This window comes from Peromyscus maniculatus, chromosome 8, assembly GCF_049852395.1.
Source record: "Peromyscus maniculatus bairdii isolate BWxNUB_F1_BW_parent chromosome 8, HU_Pman_BW_mat_3.1, whole genome shotgun sequence".
NCBI classification, from domain to species: domain Eukaryota; kingdom Metazoa; phylum Chordata; class Mammalia; order Rodentia; family Cricetidae; genus Peromyscus; species Peromyscus maniculatus.
In genome coordinates this window covers 52,606,252-52,625,536 of record NC_134859.1, presented here as the reverse complement: position 1 = coordinate 52,625,536, position 19,285 = coordinate 52,606,252, and the positions used below count along the sequence as shown (strand labels likewise).

At 45.9% G+C, this 19,285-nt stretch overlaps 1 protein-coding gene across 1 annotated transcript in view; it reads right to left on the bottom strand.

The window, feature by feature from the left end:
* Window positions 1–19,285, bottom strand: part of Stx8 (syntaxin 8) — a 248,941-nt gene that overhangs the window by 182,801 nt on the left and 46,855 nt on the right. Inside the window, exon 6 of the mRNA XM_006973499.4 lies at window positions 10,761–10,853. Within this exon, the coding sequence (XP_006973561.2) occupies window positions 10,761–10,853 (93 nt within the window). The remainder of the gene's footprint in view (window positions 1–10,760; window positions 10,854–19,285) is intronic.

Genomic DNA, 19,285 nt, shown 5'->3' with positions numbered 1-19,285 from the left:
TCTTCGAGGTCAATAGGAACTCTGGGGAAGCCCAAGGGAAAGGAAGCCTGATGAGTCACCTCCCAGCTGTCCCAAGGCCTGAGCATGAATGTCCTTTTCTGTAACTAATATGCCCAGAGCTTTTCTTCTGGAAAACCCTGGCCCCGCTAGTGACATGGCAAACTGGCTACAGTGCCAGGGTCGAAACCCACACACGACAGGTCCAGAAAGAAACGAAGAAGGCATTAGTCTAAAGAAGGCAAAGAAGTCCTTGTGGCTCAAAGGGGACCAATCCTGGCTCATCATCAGAACGAAAGGTAGCAGCAAAGCCTCGTGACGAGAACCATGCCTATTTCTGCATACTCAACAGACTCACAGACACTGGCTCCTCACTGTGCTGTTAAAAATAAATAAATAAAAATTAAAACAAGGAAAAAGGTATAATATTTATCTTTATTCCTGGTTCTTTGGCAAGAGCTTCAAAAACCCTGAAATTTCCTCGTAGGAGTGGTGTTGGTGTGTTTTTTGTTTGTTTGTTGTTGTTGTTATATGTAAGAAGTTCTTTTAGATTTGTGCTAACGAGGTGACTCCTAGTAGGCCTTTAAATAATTTGAGGGGAGGGCTAGCCCTGCGGATGATTAGAGCATTGGAAGCTTCAGGCTCAACTTCACCTCCAGTGGTGAGGAAGGAGGCTGGAGACTGAGGCCCACGACAGGGCCAATGACCGCTCAAGTAATGAAGCCTCCACAAAAACCCACCAACGAGGTCCAGGCAGCTTCCAGGTCAGGGACCAGACGGGGTGTGCTGTGAGCAGGGCACATGTGGAAAGGGTGTGGGGGCTCCACACCACCTCACCCTGACTCCTTGCTCCAGACATTACTGTTTGGCTGTTCCTCAGCAGCAACCGCTCCCATCAAACTCTCATCGTAAGTATGGTACTTTCCAGAGTTCTGTGAACGTTCTCATAAAGTACCAAATTCAGAGGAGGAGTCATGAGAATTTATAGTCGCTCAGATGGAAGTGCCTGGGGGTACCCAGGACTTACAGCTGTATCTAGAGTGGGGCTCAGTGGAACCCGGTGGGACTGACCCTGCAGAGCTGTGGAGCATCAGAAACTGCTGGATGCCCAGCTGGAGTCAGATGGGCATGACAGACCATCTTTCCTGTTCCTCTTCGCTCCCTCTCTATTAACTCTCTCCTCTTCCTATAGACAAAGATCGCTCATCCTCAAGGACCTAAAACCATGAATACAAGGAACATAATTGCCTTTCCCCCATCTCCCTAATTTTACTATTTTAGGGAAATTCGGCTATGAAGACATCAGGTGGTAAGTTGGAGTGCCACTCACAGAGGCCCTAGAAAATGACTTCCACAGACCCCACGGGAAACATTTGTTCTATTGAGACCTCCGGAGCACCAGCCATTTTGGTAAAATAGTTTATATCACTACTGTTACTTCAGAAAAACTATGATTTTGAGTTCTAGACAGTAGAATTCAGCGTGTGTGTTACCCTCTTCCTTCCAGAGAGCACAATCGTACAGAAGAGATGATTTCTGCACCTAAGAATGACTCCACAGTGGCCGTGAAAACACCAGGGAGTGCTATCAATGGACAAGTCATTTGGAAGACTCGCTTGCTTGAAGAAGAGACTGGACTATTGACAAACCACAATGGGGGGGGGGGAGCTCCAACTTGAAATACACACGGCTACAGAGAGAGGCTCTTTCTTCTCCAATAGAGAGCCCTGGAGAGCCGCCAAGCTTGGAGTCAATGGCTACTGGCAGCCACAGAATGTTCTAAAAAGAAAGTGACTGTGAGGCAGGAATCGGGGCCTCTGAGCAGAGAGTTGTCTATGGAGCAGCTGGGCCTGACTACCCTGAGCCCTGCCCTGTGTGGGCTGCAGCCTCCAGGGTTTATTCCCAGCTGGAACCCTTGGATGGCTCTCTCCGGAGAGGAAGGGCTGCTGTGGAAGGAAGGCCCATGGGAGCTGGTGTCCAGGAGAGGAAATGACTCAGAGACTCTGGGATAGCTAGCTACAGGGTAAAAAGAGGTCAATGAAGAAGTCCCGTCAGCCTGGGTTAAAGTTCATGCCATTACACCCCAGGTCAAGATTCTGACTTCATCACTTGTATGGTAAGGGCTGCAGCAAAGGTCCTGAATCTGCTTGTGCCCTCTTTACTTACCCCGACGGGAAGCTGGCCTGCGGTACAACCTGATTCATGGCAAGTTGTCCTAGGCAAGAAGGGAGCCTCCTGGATAAATCAATTGACCACCATATAAAAAGGCCATCCCAGCTGTCTACACACATTAGCATGGTCCTCTGTTCGTAAGCATAAAGTTTCAATAGAAAATTTGCAGATATGTAAGGAAAAATCACAGGGGTAGAGACTGCAATTACTACAAACTCCACACCTACAACAACCTCCACTTTCTCACAAGTCCTGAGACTGTAAGTCCGAGATCAAGCTGTCGTCAGAGAGCTGGTTTCTAAGGCCATTCTTGGTGTGTCTTCCCACGGTCTCCCCTCCAGAGGTGTCTTGTTGAAGTTTCTTCACCTTACAAAGCACACGAGTCATTCTGGATTAGGACCCTTCCAAATGACCCCATTGTAACTTAATTACTTCTTTAAAAAGCCTCTCTCCAAAGACAGTCACATTCTTGGGGGTGGATTATTACAACACCAAAATATAAATGGGATATCTATGTTATGGACATAATTCAGGCCATAACAGCATGAAGGAAAAAGTCTGAGATGAACAACCCAAAGCTTGTTGAGAAAAAGCAGAAATGATATAAGGAGCAAAAAAAAAAAAAGTTAAGGTTAGTACCATTTAAAAGTTTTCAAAAGAAGATCTCACAACCTGAAAAACACACTTCAGTGGAAAAAAGCAATCATGAAAATTGAAGCTTTCTTAATGTTTAAAACTGTAGAATTCCTCCATCACAGACATACACATAGACACAGACACACACACACAGACTCAGACTCAAGACACACACACACACACACACACACACACACACACACACACACACACACACACACACACACCACACCACACCAATTAGAAGAGTCATGGAGAAGGAGAAAGGACCATTACAGACGTCAGCAAATCGACATAAAACACTGGCTCAGACAAAGAGGGGCTTCTGTTGAAAACAGCATGAAAAATGGGGAGTTCGAAGTGAAGAATTCTAAACTTGATTTATTCCGAGACACTTATTTGCTTTAGACTTTTTTAGAAAAAAAAAAATACAAACTTAGGTATGCATGTTAAAAATGTTGTGGACCAAGGTGGGTGGCCTGACTGAGTATCCCACTCTTGGGTGGGGACGGAAGAAATTAGTTTTCCCATAAAACTGTCATTTCCCAGCTCCTAGATTTATCTAGAAAGCCCACTTCCATCTGCTCACAGTCATAGGAAGCTCAGCCTCACTCCCTGCCCTTGCGTGCGTGCGTGCGTGCGTGCGTGCGTGCGTGCGTGTGTGCGTGCGTGTACACACACTTGGCACTGAGGTCCACATCTGGCTGAGTTATCTCAGGACCATGAGGCTTCTAGACACCACTGGCAAGGATTAGAACCCCTGGGTTGTTTCCAAGCCCGGCTAAGAACTGAAGGACTGTCTTAAAAGATATCTTACCTAACATTTCTGAAACATAGATGAAATACAACTCACAGAAAGCCATTGATTTGGACAAGAGACCAAGCCAATGCGGAAGTGGTTAAGAAAAATGAATGCAATAAGCAGGCACAGATCACAACAGCCGAGCTTTAGTCCCTCCTAAGCAGACACCTGCCTCAACAAGGTGAGTCAGACAAGTCCCTGGACCTCTCTGATGTCATCTCACTCCTGTTCTCTGTCTATAAACACTGCCTGGCCATGTTGTAGTCCCAGCTCTTCAACCAGAACACCCTTCTCCATTTATGGATTCATTCATTAAAGCCAGTTTAGTATCTAAATTAAGTTTGCTGTGATTTTTGTCTCTGTAGCCCTGGCTGTCCTGGAACTCACTCTGTAGACCAGGCTGTCCTCAGAGATGAGTGCTGGATCAAAGGCGTGCACCAGCACCAGCACCAGCACCAGCACCAGCACCAGCACCAGCACCAGCACCACCCAGCATGATTCTGCCTTTTGACAGTCTTTAGAAAAGGGAGTGGTGAGACACACCCATTAACTCAGTCTACAGGTCTGCTTTTGTTTTTTGTTTGTTTGTTTTCAAACAAAGATCTATGTTGTAAAGGCAAGGAGCAGTGGAGGATTCCTGCAGACTGCTTCCAATGTGGGCACCACACACTGGCCTGTTTTATGTTCTTGACCTTGTGAAATGGGTCCTGTGAATCCCTTTGATAGATTCGGATAGACACTGAAGACTGGCTACCTTGCTCAAGACCATTAGGCTAGTAGGTCTGAGAGTCCCATCACTATAGATATCACCACTGTGACATTCATCTGGACAATTCAACAGGTACTTCCAGTTTCCACCTGCCCCAGCTAGATATATGGTGGATTATACCTCACGGTGGCTGCTCGGGACAGCTGATCAGGGTGGCCATTGAGGCAGGAACCTAACTGATTTGTCACGTTTAGGGCAAAGTATGTAACTGCAGAGACAAGTGCCCCAGAGCTCGCTCACTTCCTGGCGTAGCGTCCAGCAGGGTCTGAAACAGTAGCTGTCCCACACCAGCCAGCCCCCCACAAACGGAGGACGGCAGAATCAAAGCCACAGCAACCCTTCCAGACACCACTGGTTGGATTTTGCTGTCCTAGCAAAGAACAAAACCTTTCAATTCGGAAAGATTTTTAAAATGCTTTTTTTTTTCAATTACATTTCTATGTGAAATGTATTTCATTTACAGCATCCAAAATGATGTATTGCAATGAGCCAAATATAGAAACACAAGAATCCAGCTAGCTTTACTTCTCCAAACACAAGCATCCACAAAACCATAGGGCAATGTGATTCTGGGAATATCTTTGAAAAGTTACTTCCCATAAGTTTGTTTGAAACATATAATAACTTATAATTTTAAATTTATATTAAATTTACATTTAATAACTTTTTACATGTCTCTTAATTTTTAATGCAGTAGCAAAAGAAATAGGAAAAGAAAAAAAAAACCTCTCAAGATATCTCAATAATTTTTAAAAACATGAATGGTCCTAGATCACAGTTTTTGAGAACCGGTTACTAGGTGAAAGTCACCAAAAATTAAGTCTATACAGTGATATTAATAGCTAAATAGCCTAATGTATTAATGACAGAGGTACCCAACACAGTTGTTATTCTGTATGTGTGTATGTGTGTGTGTGTGTGTGTGTGTGTGTGAGAGAGAGAGAGAGAGAGAGAGAGAGAGAGAGAGAGAGAGAGAGAGAGAGAGAGAGAGAGAACCTCCCCTTAAAGTTTTTAAAAAAGAACAGATGGAATCAAATGGGAAGTTGCTATTCAGAAACACTGGAGGATATTTCATCACACGACTCTCAGGACACTTCACATTTTAGAAAGACATTAGTAAGCCCCGTCAAATAATATCCATCAACCCTGTGCCCATCATGGCACACGTATGGAGGTCAAAGGACAACCCTCTGGACATGGTTCTCTCCTGCCACCTTGTGGGACCCTGGGACTAAAAGCAGGTTAGTTTTGGCTAAGCAAGCACCTTGCCTTCTGACCCATCCCGCAGCCCAGTTTCTTTCAACAGCTTGCTCTTCTTCTAACTTACACAAGCTCACAGAGTAGGGAAATTTCACCCTGTTACGACTTCACTGCTTTCTACCACTTGCCAGTTTTAACTCCAGCACCACAGTGAAATACACAGCCTACGAAAACGGAAGATGACTTTCTACAGATAACCAAAAAGAAAGAGTCTGACACTGGGGCTGGGGAGATGGCTCAGTGGTTAAGAGCACTGTCTGCTCTTCCAGAGGACCTGGGTTCAGTTCCCAGCACCTACATGTTAGCCCGCAACCATCCATAACTCCAGTTCCAGGGGATCCAATACCTCTTCTGACCTCTGCGGGCTCCTACATGTGGTGCACATATATAAATGCAGTCTTAGAAATACACATACACGTACACACGAAATAAATATTTTTATAAAGAACCCTGACACTGGATAGGACAGGAAGAAGTGCCCCCTCCTCGTACACCTTATCGGTACAAGACTGTCACGGAAGCATAAAGAGACACCTCAAGAGACTTCAGGTACAGTGGACTAGAGCAACTTGCTGGTGTAAAGCTTAAAGAAATCACCTCAAGGGGCTGGAGGGATGGCTGAGCAGCCAAGAGCACTGTCTACTCTTGCAGAGGATCCAGGTTCAGTTCCCAGTGTCCATATGGTGGCCGACAACCATTCTTAACTCCAGGTCCTGGGAATCTGACACCACTTCCTGACCTCCATGGGCACCAGGCACACATGTGGTGCACATACATACATGCAGGCAAAACACTCATACACATAAAATAATCTAAAAAAAAAAGTTTTAAAGAAAGAAATCATCTCAAAGGGTAAGACAGTATAGACATGGGTAACTCAAACATTTTAGTGTAAGTGTGGCTAATCTGAATTAGGTGGCAATTGACCGAATGACACAGCAATTACTCAAATTCACTGTTGTTGTCCAAGAACAGTAGTAGAGACAGAGGCTGAAATCCGTTTCACTGGCTTTGAAGTCAAGATGCTCCTCCAGAGATCTGGGGGGGGGGGCTTTCTGCCTTTCTCAGCCTGCAGAGCCTTTGTACCCCCTCTCTTCACGGCCCCTTCCTCTATCTTCAGAGCTAGAGGGCACCATCTTGTCTTAAGCATTGCATTGCCTTACTCTCCTCTCTCAGATCTCCCTCTGCCTCTCACCTCCAACCTTTCTTTCCTTTTGGTGGTGCTAGGCACGAAATTGAAGGCCTAATGCTTACTTGGGGAGTTCTCTACCACAGAGCTACACACCCACACCCTGCACCCCTTTAGATACCTCTAACTGCATTTAGGGTCTACCTGCATAATCACAGATACCCTTCCTGTCCCAGCTGACTCAGCTTGACACACCTGCAAAGTCCCTTTTGCCCCTAGAGGGCAATATTTTAGTGATGGAGATGTGCCTGTCTTATCAAGCTTCAGGGAGGTAAATACACAATTTTATTCTCACTTTTCACAATGAAAATTCAGCTAGGAATTCTAACAGCTCTGTAAGTGGTAATCCATTAATGCACATGTGAAGTTTTGTTTGTTTTTTTGTTGCTGTTGCTTTGATTTTTTGAGACAGAGTTTCTCTGTGTAGTTCCGGCTGTCCTGGAACTCGCTTTGTAGACCAGGCTGGCCTCGAACTCACAGATCTGCCTGCCTCTGTCTCCTGAGTGCTGGGATTGAAGGTGTGCGAAGCCATCACCTGGCAGTGTATGTGAAGTTTCGAGAGCACCATGTCCTTCAATAAGCAGTCATATTTCTAGCTCTCTGAAGGACTCGCTGGTTTCCTTGCCCCAGAATGGATATTAGGAGGACAAGTGGCCTTCCCTGCCACCCTGTTCTCCCATCCCCTACACACAACAAACCAGTGACATAGAGGCTGCTATCAATGGGATTTCCCCTTCGCTGCTACTCTTTCCGTTTCCAGGCCTGGTCACTGCACATGAACAAGTAACTGGCATTGGCCGGCCGCTCTTAATTCCCCATGGTGAGAATGAAAACTGAATTCCTAAGTTAAAGAGAATTTGATCCTTTGATTCTGTGGTTACATTCTAAGTACAATGCATTCATTAGTAAGGTTTGACCCTTCGTTGCAAAATGGTCTGGCTGGACATTATTCTAGCCGATTGCTTCTCTAAGGAAAATCAAAGCAACCATTCTGTAGCTCCATGAATCATATGGAGAGATTTACAACACACGTCTCCTCTGTCTGTGGCGCTGAATTCTGTGACATACATGGGTCACGGTAAAGCTCCAGGTGGGCCGCAGGCGGGACCCACCTAGAGACACCACTGGTCTTGCTTCAGTTTAGCAAAAGGAATGAGGCTGACTGTAAGCCTGTCAGGGACAGGGTTGGGTTTGGTTTTGATCCTGAGAGTGTCCATTCTTGTGAGTGAAAATGGCTGAGTCTGTCCTATCTCTGAGGAGAAAACACACCAGAAACCACCCTTGTAAGTAACTGCGGGCTCCCTGGGAGGCCACCACAGAGAAACCCAGCTTACGTTGGCAGCTCATGGAGAAGTACCCCGTGTTTGTCTAGATCCACATGTATCTATCTGCTGTGGGATGGAGATGGGGGGTAAACTATGTGATACAGAGAGAAAGAACTCGGCCAGCGACCATAAGCTCTGTGTGGCACAGGTAAGTGTGACGTGAGCATATAGAGTCAGTGTAAAAGTGCAGTACTGACTACATCCTCTCAATACAGTCGATGAGGGCGCGGCAGCATGATGAAATCAATCTGCTCTCCACCCCTGACGTTCAGATCTTCTTGTAAAGCTCTGTGGTAGACAGCTTTACAAGCAGACAGCTCATCAGGGCTGCAGGTGAGACCGAGCCTTCCCATAGGCTGGCCATAAGGGGCGGTTCTCCCACTGTCTGGGTGGGTGCGATGTAAACATGCGGGTCTACAAAGGTGGAGGGAACATTAGTAGCATCAGTAGCCGTCATGATACAGTATCAGCAGGACGTCTATTGTTGTTGGCTTTGAACACAGAAAGGGATGTAAGCCAAGAAATGCGGGTGGCCACTAGAAGCTGGAAAAGGCAAGGAAACCAATCCCTCCCGAGAGCCTTCAGAAAGGAATGCTGATCTCTTGTTGATGCATTGGTTTTCACCCAGCGAGACTCAAGGCAGACATGTGTGCTACCAAACTAACGTAAGACACTAAGTCTCTGTTATTTTAAGCCGACACTTCTGTGATCATATCATAACAGGAATCGGACGCTCACTGAGACACGACCTAGGCTTTGAGGGGTGTTAAAGCACCCCAAGTAATTCTGATAGCCACTTAAGAGGAAGTCACGCCGGTATGCTTGTTTGTGCTGGGAAACACATGGCAATTTGACCTGCGAAGGTAGTGAGTCCCACACAAAACCAGGCATCTTTTATTCTTAGTCATGTACCCACAGATACTGTGGCCGGCACACACCACGGGATGACATGTTCCTCTGTTTAGGTTAGACTCCCCCGCCTCCAGGCAAATTTCCTTGAGATAAAAAATAAACAAACACTAGATAGCCAAGGTTGTCTTTTAAAAATAAAGCTTGTTATCTTACTAATGCTGTCTTGCAGTGAAGGAACTGCCCAAATGCCTGGATCAAACGCAAATCCATAATTGGCCTATTCATAGCACCAGCAGGACAAGGAACAAACTGTCCCCCAGTGCTAAGCTGTCGCAAGCCACATTAGGACTGGAGAGACAGAGGGCTCTCCACTTGCTTACGAGTTTATTTGCGTGTGACAGATGCTCAACAGCTGGATTTGTTTACTTATGATAGAGAAATGGACTGAAACCATGGGAACGATGACCACATTCTTTCTCGGGATCCGGGAGGGAAGCGCCTGTTGTATGGTCTTGGCAAGTGCAGCCTCCCTGCAGAAAGCGACTCCAGTCCACTACCAGGACTTCCACACCTACCCACACACGATGCTTTAACAGCACCTTTGCCTCCCTAGCCTGTCCTCCTTGGTGAGGAAGCTGGTACAACAGAAAAGCAGCCATATCAGAAGAGGGTTTCAGTCCTGCCTTTTGTAAGAACCATGGCATTCCGAGGACTCTCTGCAGCGCTGAGCTTCATTTCTAGCAAGGAGGACATGGTTCCTTTCCTTTCCTCGTGTGGAGTACACGACATGATGTGGACAAGTGTGCTCAGCGCAAAACGAGAGCCGCTGTGAACACTGGTGCATCACGTCCCTGCTGAGGCTTCTCCCACTCTCGTCCTGTCTTCTCACTAAGCTGTGACTGCGCCAGCTGCAGACTGAATGTTTCCGTTCGGACCTCACTGCATCTCTGGTCGGATGCATCGAATTGAGACTCATAGTCTTGACTCACAAACCTCTGGATTTCACTGCGTCCCTCACAATGAAAGCATGCATCCCACCCTCTGTTTCCATGGTTACCCTTGCTCAGGTTCTTACCCGCCCCCCATAACTCAAGCACAAGAGCCTCCCAAGTCCTAAGGCTCCAGACCACAGTAGCCTACGAGTTCCTCTTTCTCAAACTACATCTGTCTCATCAAGCCCTAAATGGACACCTTCAAACTTTTCTGTCCTGTGGCCTGGTCATTTATGATAGAAGAAGAGCAAACTCCATGGGGTGCAGAGATGATATGAGGCCCACACAGGTTTATTATGCTTTGTATCAAAGTACCAAACACTGCACAATTTCACATCCTCCACAGAGAAAAAAAAAAAGTTCTTGGGATAAACAGATCATAAACTATTTCTCAAAATAGTAGGGCCAGGTATGGTCAGCACACGACTGTAATCTCAGCACTTGAGAAACAGATACAGAAGAAAGTAGTGTAAATCCAAAACCAGCCTGATCCACATAGAGAGTTCAAGGCCACCAGGGCTATAAAAGCCAAAATTAATTAAATTAAAGCAGCCACTGAGAACTGGAAAGTTTTGAGTGACATTTCTTTACACGGAATTTGGTAACTGCAATGTAAATTATCCACGAAGCACCACAACGGTAATAAGCCACTGCAGTCGGCTGGCTGCAGACCCCCTCGGTGGGTGCCGCATGATCGAAAGTGAGTCAGCAGACACTCGAGCCTGTGGGTTTACACCCGTGGCGGCGGCCTCCGACTCGTTCTTACCGTTCTGCTCGTCCAGCTCATTCCCAATCTCCTGGCCCATCTGTTTCTGGCGGCTGATGATGGAGGAAAGAGCATCAAGGCCTGCGTCCTGTTCTGAAAGAAAAGGACAAACAACTGACGAAAAATCAAGGGGAGCCATTTTAAAGATAATGTAAGCATGTATATACACATATACAAACATTGATAGACAGACACACATGCATAGAGATCCATCTACCCAGCAAGTGACACTCTTCACCATGGCTAGCATTACCAAAAGAAAAACATAAATACTTACTTCATACCTCATACTGAAAGGACTTCCTGATAAATTAAATATGAAACAGGAATTCTATTAAATTTGGCTACACCAACATTTAACCCTCTAGTATGTAATACAAACAGAACATGTATTCATCAACAATAACAGGGTAATGTTCTGATATTTAAAATGGAGAAATAATATAGACAAAAACAATACCAAAGAATTGTAAACGTGAAATAAGCACATAAACCCATTGACATCATTAAAAATTTTATATTTGTTTATAATGTGTGTGTGCACACACACGTGCATGCGCACAGGCGCACACATGTTGGAGTTAGAGGACAATTTGTGGAGTTGGTTTCCTCCTGCTACCACCTGTGTATCAGGGCTCAAACTCGGGTCATTACGCTTTGGCTGCAAGCACCTTTACTCAGTGAACCATCTTGCCAGCCTGGCCTGCAAATTTTTGAAAAATACAAAACAAAACAAAAAAACCAATAATAAGAATTGAAGACTTAGCAGATTTGTAAATATGAAAAAGAATAAGGAAAAGAATAAGGATGGGCAAGGCTAACTGAACTTGTAGTATGGAACACTTTGTAGTACAGAAGGCAAGTTCAACTCCCTGACAGAAATTCTTCAAGACTTCAATCCACTCACTCCTACTAAGTTTAGAAAATGTGTATAAAAAATACACAGCAAAGCAATAATGCATCTACCAGGGCCTTCCCTAAAACACGTCCCTCGTGCAGGAAATCAGCTCACTGGCTCTCGGTTTATCTTTTTGACTAGCCTGGAACTCTTTCTGGAGCCCTTGGTTGTTTTTTCTCTGCAGCAGGTGCAATATTTAGTATTGATTGTCAATTTGATAGGCTATAGAATCACCTAGAAGACAAGCCTCCAGCCCGGCCTATAAGAAATTATCTTGCTCAGGTTACATGAGGTGGGGAGACTCACCCTAAAGTCGACTAGGGTCTAGACTATGTAAAAGGGGAAGCTGGCTGCGCATGAGCACAATGTGACCAGCTGCTTCAAGCTCCTGTCACAGGAACTTCCCCATAGGGACAGACTGTACCCTTCCATGCCTGTTTCTTCAAAGGGGCCATCCTGGTGACCTCTACGAGAGCCTTGCTCCTTTGCTTCCAGGTGCCCTGAGCAGAGACTGTGGGTGAGGTCTACCCTTCACCCGCTCACCATCTGCCGGCTGATGGTGATGCTGGGCCAGCCACGCTTCACTTCATTACGCTTTGTAAGTGACTGTTTCACATAATGGCCTATCTATGAGAGCAAACCCCACAAAGGTCTTCTCACTTAAGAGCTCACTAATGTCTACTTACAGTTCTGTATAAACCTTTTGTATGGAATTAAATCATTATACTTAGCTCTTTGATTCACCTGGAATGTATTTAAACTTGAAGTGTGAGGTAAGGACCCCTTGGTGACATTTTTTTTGACAGGACGTACTTTTTAAAAACTATCAACAGCCTGCTGTGTCTAGGGACCATTCCAAGGCACCATTTTACAGCAAAATCACTTTATAATGAGGTCCTCTTGGTCCTTAGTAGCAGCCTCCTGGATGGCCTCCAAGATAAATCTATCATCAAACTCGCACTGCTGAGGGATGTCTATGCTACAGCAAGAGTCTAAATGCATCTAAAGAATAACCCATAGATGGACTGAGGGTCGGCACACTGGGAAATGATGGGAAATGGCTGAAAATGGAAAGCGACCGCAGCTAAGGTTGTCCACGAGGAAAAGACACTGAAGCCCTGACACTGTTTTAGTCGGTGAGAACACAAACTGTCAGTGAGAACCAGCTACACTAACCTTTTCTCCTGAATTTGTCTCCTAGGGTCTCCCTAATGCACAACAGTAAGGAGAAACTCTCCCGACTCTTATAATTCCCAAAGGACTAGAGACCTCCTCAGCAGGCAATATTGTTACAGTAAATTTTCATCCCACAACCCAGACGTGGAAGATGCTGGGGAGGTCAAAATGATCGTGTCAACCACCTGAGCTTGTCTGAGCTATAAATTGACATTTCTAAGAGGCAATGGTTTGGCCACTTGGTAATAATCAAAATGAAAGGCTGCTTCCAACAAAAATATCACCAGGACTCACTGCAGACAATCTACTTATAAACTGCGGAAGTGTGACATTGCGATAGTTCATTCTCCATAATCTACCTCACTCTATCACAGGGTGCAAGGTCACAATAGGTCATTTGCAACATACCAAACTCTGAGTCATTCTTCAACTTTACAATGGTATAGATTTTAAGACTTGATCACTGTGGAAGAAAGAACAGTGTGCCTGTGTGCGTGCGTGCGTGCGTGCGTGCGTGCGTGCGTGCGCGCATGTGTGTGTGTGTATGTGTGTGTGTGTGCCTGTGTGTGTGCATGCACGCACCCTGGAACCTGCGACTAAGTTACTTTCCATGGAAAAGGTGACTTTGCAGATGTGGTATAGATGAAGGGGTCTGAGAAGGAGATAAGCCTGGAGAACCTAGGCGGACCCAACACAATCTACTAGTTCCGAGAAACAGGTTGCCCAGCTGCTGTCGGAGGGAAACATGGCAGAGGGTTAAAGAATGCAGTTGCTGGCTGTGAAGATGAAGCTGTGAGCAAGGAAAGTGAGGATCTTCTAGAAGCCGACAAGGCAAGGGGACAGGTTCTGCCCTAGGGCTTCCAGAAGGGAGCGCAGCCAGCTGACACCTTGATCTGAGCCCCTGGAGACCCAGGCTGAACTTCTGACCTTTAAACTTTAGCAATGTGAGTTTAAGTCACTACGTGTGTGCTAATTTATTGTGGGAGCACTAATACAATCATTTTTGAAAGTCCCTTTGGAACAATTAGGTGTGTAGATACTTCCTATATTTAGACATCCAGGAAAATGGTCCTCTAAATAACAATCACTCAACTGTGGGAGGACAGTTTGGTGGCAGTAGATAAAAAACAAAGGGACAGTCATCAGAACATATTATGCCAAAAATAACAAGCCCGATTCTAAGCAAGCCACTAAATCTAACCAATTTCCAGAAACTCTGGAGGTCATAGAATATGCTCAACAACCTAGGGAACAGGCACTGCAAGAACTAGCTAAGGAGAAACTGCAGGGCAAACAAAGGGTTAACAAAGAAACAGCACAGAAAAACTAGTTTAAAAGGGATCATTCATACCAGTAAGACGGTTCAGGGAAGCAGTTATTAGTCATGACGTATGGCCTACATTCGGACCCTGAGCCAGATAGTCTGCTTATTTGATTGGACTGAGGAATTATTTCTAATTTGGCAGGAGTGATTACTGCATTGTAGCCCTTTTTAAAAACTAGTCCTGGGGCTGGAGAGATGGCTCAGCAGTTGGGAGCACTTGGCTGCTCTTCCAGAGGATCTGGGTTCAATTCCCAGCACCCACATGGCAGCTCACAGCTGTCTGTAAACTCATTCCAGAGGATCCGACATCTTGACACAGACGTACATGCAGCCAATACATCAATATACATAAAATAAAAAAAACATAAAATAAAAACCAGTCATTGGTGTTGAGAGATGGCTCAGAGGTTAAGAGCACATACTACTTTGCAGAGGGCTTGAATTCAGTTCCCAGCACCCACACTGGGCAGCTCACAATCACCAGTAACTCCAGCAAATCCAATTCTCTCTTCTAGACTCTATGGGTACCCATATTCACATGTGCACATAACCACAAACAGACACATGCATATATACATAATTTAAAAAATAAACATATCTTTTAAAAAGTTCTTCTATTTTATAAGCATATTTTAGAGATGTTTAGATAGAACATTCTGAAGTATTCACCATTGAAATGACAAAATGTCTAGGGTTCACTTTAAAAACAATCCCAGGGCATAAGCATATGGATCAGAGTTCAGGCCCCAGAGCCCATAGTAAAAGCTAGGTGTGTTGTAGAATGCTATTTTAACTAGGCAAAGATATGTTACATTTGTTTATGCTGTGGAATAATACTTGAACTATGTGAAGGTGTGTTACACGTGTTTCTGCTGCCTTTGTTAGCGAAGAAAAGATGGGTTACTTTTGTTTATGCTGCATTTGTTTAATTGTGTAAAATGTATTGCATTTGTTTCCCCTTGCCTGCCTAAGGCACCTGATTGGTCTAATAAAGAGGTGAACGGCCAATAGCTAGGCAGAGAAAGGATGGGGGTGTGGCTGGCAGGCAGAGAGAATAAACAGGAAGAGAAATCTAGACTAAAAGAGGAATAAGAGAAGGAGGAGGAGAGAACAAGGGAGATGTGCTATGGGATGGTCTGTATGTTAAATGCTCTGATTGGTCAATAAATAAAACACTGACTGGCCAGTGGCCAGGCAGGAAGTATAGGTGGGACTAACAGAGAACAGGAAGGCGGAGGGAGACACTGCCAGCCGCCGCCATGACAAGAAGCATGTAAAGACACCAGTAAGCCACGAGCCACATGGCAAGGTACAGATTTATGGAAATGGATTAATTTAAGATATAAGAACAGTTAGCAAGAAGCCTGCCACGGCCATACAGTTTGTAAGCAATATAAGTCTCTGTGTTTACTTGGTTGGGTCTGAGCGGCTGTGGGACTGGCGGGTGACAGAGATTTGTCCTGACTGTGGGCAAGGCAGGAAAACTCTAGCTACAGAGATGCCTGGGGTCAGAAGCCAGGCGGCCGACAGACAGACAGCATGAGAAGCAGTAAAAGTAAGATATACAGAAGGAGAAAAAGTAAAAAGCCCCGAGGCAAAAGGTAGATAAGGAGAAACAGGTTAATTCAAGTGAAAGTTAGCCAGGAATGAGCCCAAGCTAGACCTAGCATTCAAAACTAGTAAGAAGTCTCTGTGTCACGACTTGGGAGCTGGTGGGTGGCCTCTGCCTGGTACAGAGGTGTGGCGGCATGCACTTACTATCCGAGCACCGAGGTGGTAGAGAAAGGAGATTTCTGGCTCTTGCTGACCAGCCAGCCTAGGTAACTGGCAGGCCTCAGGTCCCAGGAAGAGGAAAGAGGAAGAGTAGGAGACAGCTCCAGAGGAACGGTAACCAAAGGTGATCTTTATCCTACACATGTATGAAAAACACATGTATGTGCACCACGTGTGTGTGCACATACACACAATCCTTGAGGTGGGTGAGTGGGTACATAGAGATAAAACCAGACTAGCTATGGGGAGATAATCACTGAAGCAGGATGAGGAAAAGAACATACCTTTACTCTACCATGTTTGAAATTTCCCACAGCGAAAGGTCATCAATATATTAATAAGTAAACAAAAAGAAGAGGCTAGGGACATGGCCCTGTTGTAGAACACTTGCCTAGCGTGCACAAGGCCAAGTTCAGTCACCAGCACCATAAACAGAAGCAAGCAGAGGGACCAGACCTAAGCACAGTCCTCTGGTCTGCATGCATGAGGCAGAGAATGCCTGCCTTCCTTTGAGAGTCCAGCTGGTGGCACAGGTACTCTTGGCTGTTTAAATCCAGGGACCACACAGGGCCTTGCCAGCTTTACAGGTTCTGCTAGGTGGAAAGGGTCTGGCAATACTGGATGGTCCTCTGGGTTTAGGAAGCCCAAAAAACACTTGATGTTATGATGTCCAATACCCAGAGAGAAACAATTGTCACCTTGCACTTATCGTATGGAAGGAATGCTCCCTGGAGAAAAACAGAGAGAATGAGGAAAACAAAAAGTCAAATGTAAAAACTAAAAATAAAAAAGATGAAGTCAAGCCAGACAAAGAAATTCATCACTGTGTTTAGAAGATCCTCAGAGCAAGGTCTCAGAATAGATGGTTATATTTTGGCTTAGTTTTAAGGTTTTTGGGAAAGGACTCTAATATATCTGGTAGCTACAAGGAATAGTATCTTCCGAGAATGCTGTCTGTAATTAGAACTATCCCAAGATTTCCTACCAGGATTTCTCACTGTAAGATGGAGTATGGATTGTCACCTTCCTGTCCCCATTTCACAGGAAAATATTTACTGCGACTGTGGGGGTTGATCCTGCTGTCAATTTGATGCGATTTGGAATCACTATGGAAACAAACCTGTGAGCAGGCCTGTGAGGAAGTTCCTAGATTAGGTAACCGAGGCCGGAAGTTCCACCTTAAATGTGGGCAGCACCATTTCATGGGCTGGAGCCCAGACTGAATTCAAAAGGGTGGAGGGAGCTGAGGGCAGCATCTGTCTCCCTGCTTCCTCACTGCAGATGCCATGTGACCTTAGCTAAACTCCCGCAGCCGGGACTTCCCCAGGATGGTCTCTCTCTGTCTTCAAACTGTGAGCCCAAATCAGGCCTCCCTCCTTAGTCGCTCTGTCAGGCAGAGCCTGAGTCCCAGCAGTTAGAAAAGCAACTCCCTGAGACCAGAAGTCCACAGCAAATGCTCAACCTAGAGAGAGCAGCTACAAAATAGGGCTGACTAGGCTGTGCTAATCTAGGAACCCCACCAACGACTCCTAAGCAGAGGTGGGGGACCCACGCTCCATATCCCACTGTCTGACTTGAGTACACATGCCTGCGCTGACCACTGTCTCCTTCCTTTGCTCTATCTCAGATCCTGAGGAGACCAAGTCACTGCCATCTCCAGTCACCTCTGCTAAGGTCTATGTCTATCCCAAGCTACTGCTTAAGTATTGGGCTAGCCTTAGGTAACTGGCTGTCACGAGGCCTAGCTTCTAGACTGAGCAAGGAAGGTATTCACTACCTGCAAGTCTATGGTCTAGCAATAAGATTATTTGGGGGTGATTTCCAGAGTATTTCTCAGTCTCCACACTAATGTACAGAAAGGCTAATCAAAATCACAGCCCAAAAGGCAATCAGAAATGTTTTTTTTCTGACTCATCTTTATCTAGCATAGGAGCCAGCAATAAAGTAGAACCACAGCACATCACGAGGTTCCTGGAGCACAGGAAATGCTACCAAGCACGCGGGGCAAAGGTCACTCTCATGTTTGCGTTTAGCTTGAGGGGCAGCTTGCTATACTAGCAATGCGACAGGGGAGCCAGCATTTCAAATCACAGTTAGAAAGAGCAGGCTAATAAAGTTACCCAAAACGTGGGCTATTCCACTTCCCGTCCCAACGCCCGGAGCCAGAGGCCAGAGGGCTGGCCAGGGGCAGAAATCTCAGTGGAGGAGATGCTATGGCTTGGAGATGCTCCTAAGCAGCATACAGGGCATGCGCTCACACCCGACCTGAGCAATCCCCGAGTGCAGCGCATTCTCAGGGACAAAAATACTTTTCCTGACTGAACACAGCTTTCCTTGGCAAACGGCGATGACAGGAAAATCCACTTGTATTAGCGCTAGGCAGTGCTCCCAGAAAGCATGGCGGCCGCAGAGCGAAGTGCTGCGCGTGAGCTGTGGAGCTCCGCGTTAAGCGGCGTTGCTTTCCATCAGACACACTTCCTGTCAGACACAGCAGTGGGCGAAGAACGCGAAGTTAAAGGCACAGAGAGCCAGTGTTTTGTTTACCAGGTAATTTCACTGTGAAGAAGAGTTCGAAATGGAATCAGACTCCTGTTTACGGCCAAGATGGACTGACAGGAACCAGATTTCCTTCTGGCCTGGATGAACACGGAGCAGAGAAAACAGGCAAAATATTCGAATCCACTGTTTGAAGAAACACACATCGGCAGACAAGGCAAGTTCTCTGAGAGGAAACAAATGAGATGTGCACTAAGTTTGCCCAAGCTGCTGCTTGTGGATGGTCCTGTCAGGGCGGGGAGCTGGATTCCCAGGTGGAATCCAGTGGACACCTTGAATTGAGTCCAAAGGGGTCAACAGCCAGAGAGCTAGTGAGAAGAAAGTTGCACAGAGAGAGAGAGCCCTGTGGTCTGGCAAGGCACGTGCACCAAGTCCTCACCGAGTGTCGCTCAGGGCTCATAAGACGCGAGAAAGAGACCCAGGGCTGAGTCACTTCAAAGGCCAGAGGGAATCGTGTTCTAAACTCAGCCATGGTAAGACACTGCCTGCATTCCCATTAAGCAGATCACCTTGGTACTCCTAGAGCACCATGCAGACTATTCAGAGTGGGTTAGGCTCAGCAGTGTGGTAAATTACCTCTAGACCGGAGGCAAGCATGTTCTGTAGGGGGCCACATGGGAAGCATTCGAGGCTTTGTGGCTCAACATGGTCCCTAAAGCAGCTCTTCCGCTCTACTACTGCCAAGTGGAGAAGTGTCTATGGATGTTGTGTAAGTGAGTGAGCATGGCTGTGTTCCCATAAAACTGAATTTATGAGCCCTGAACTTTTAATCTCATATAATTTTTACAAGTCACAAAA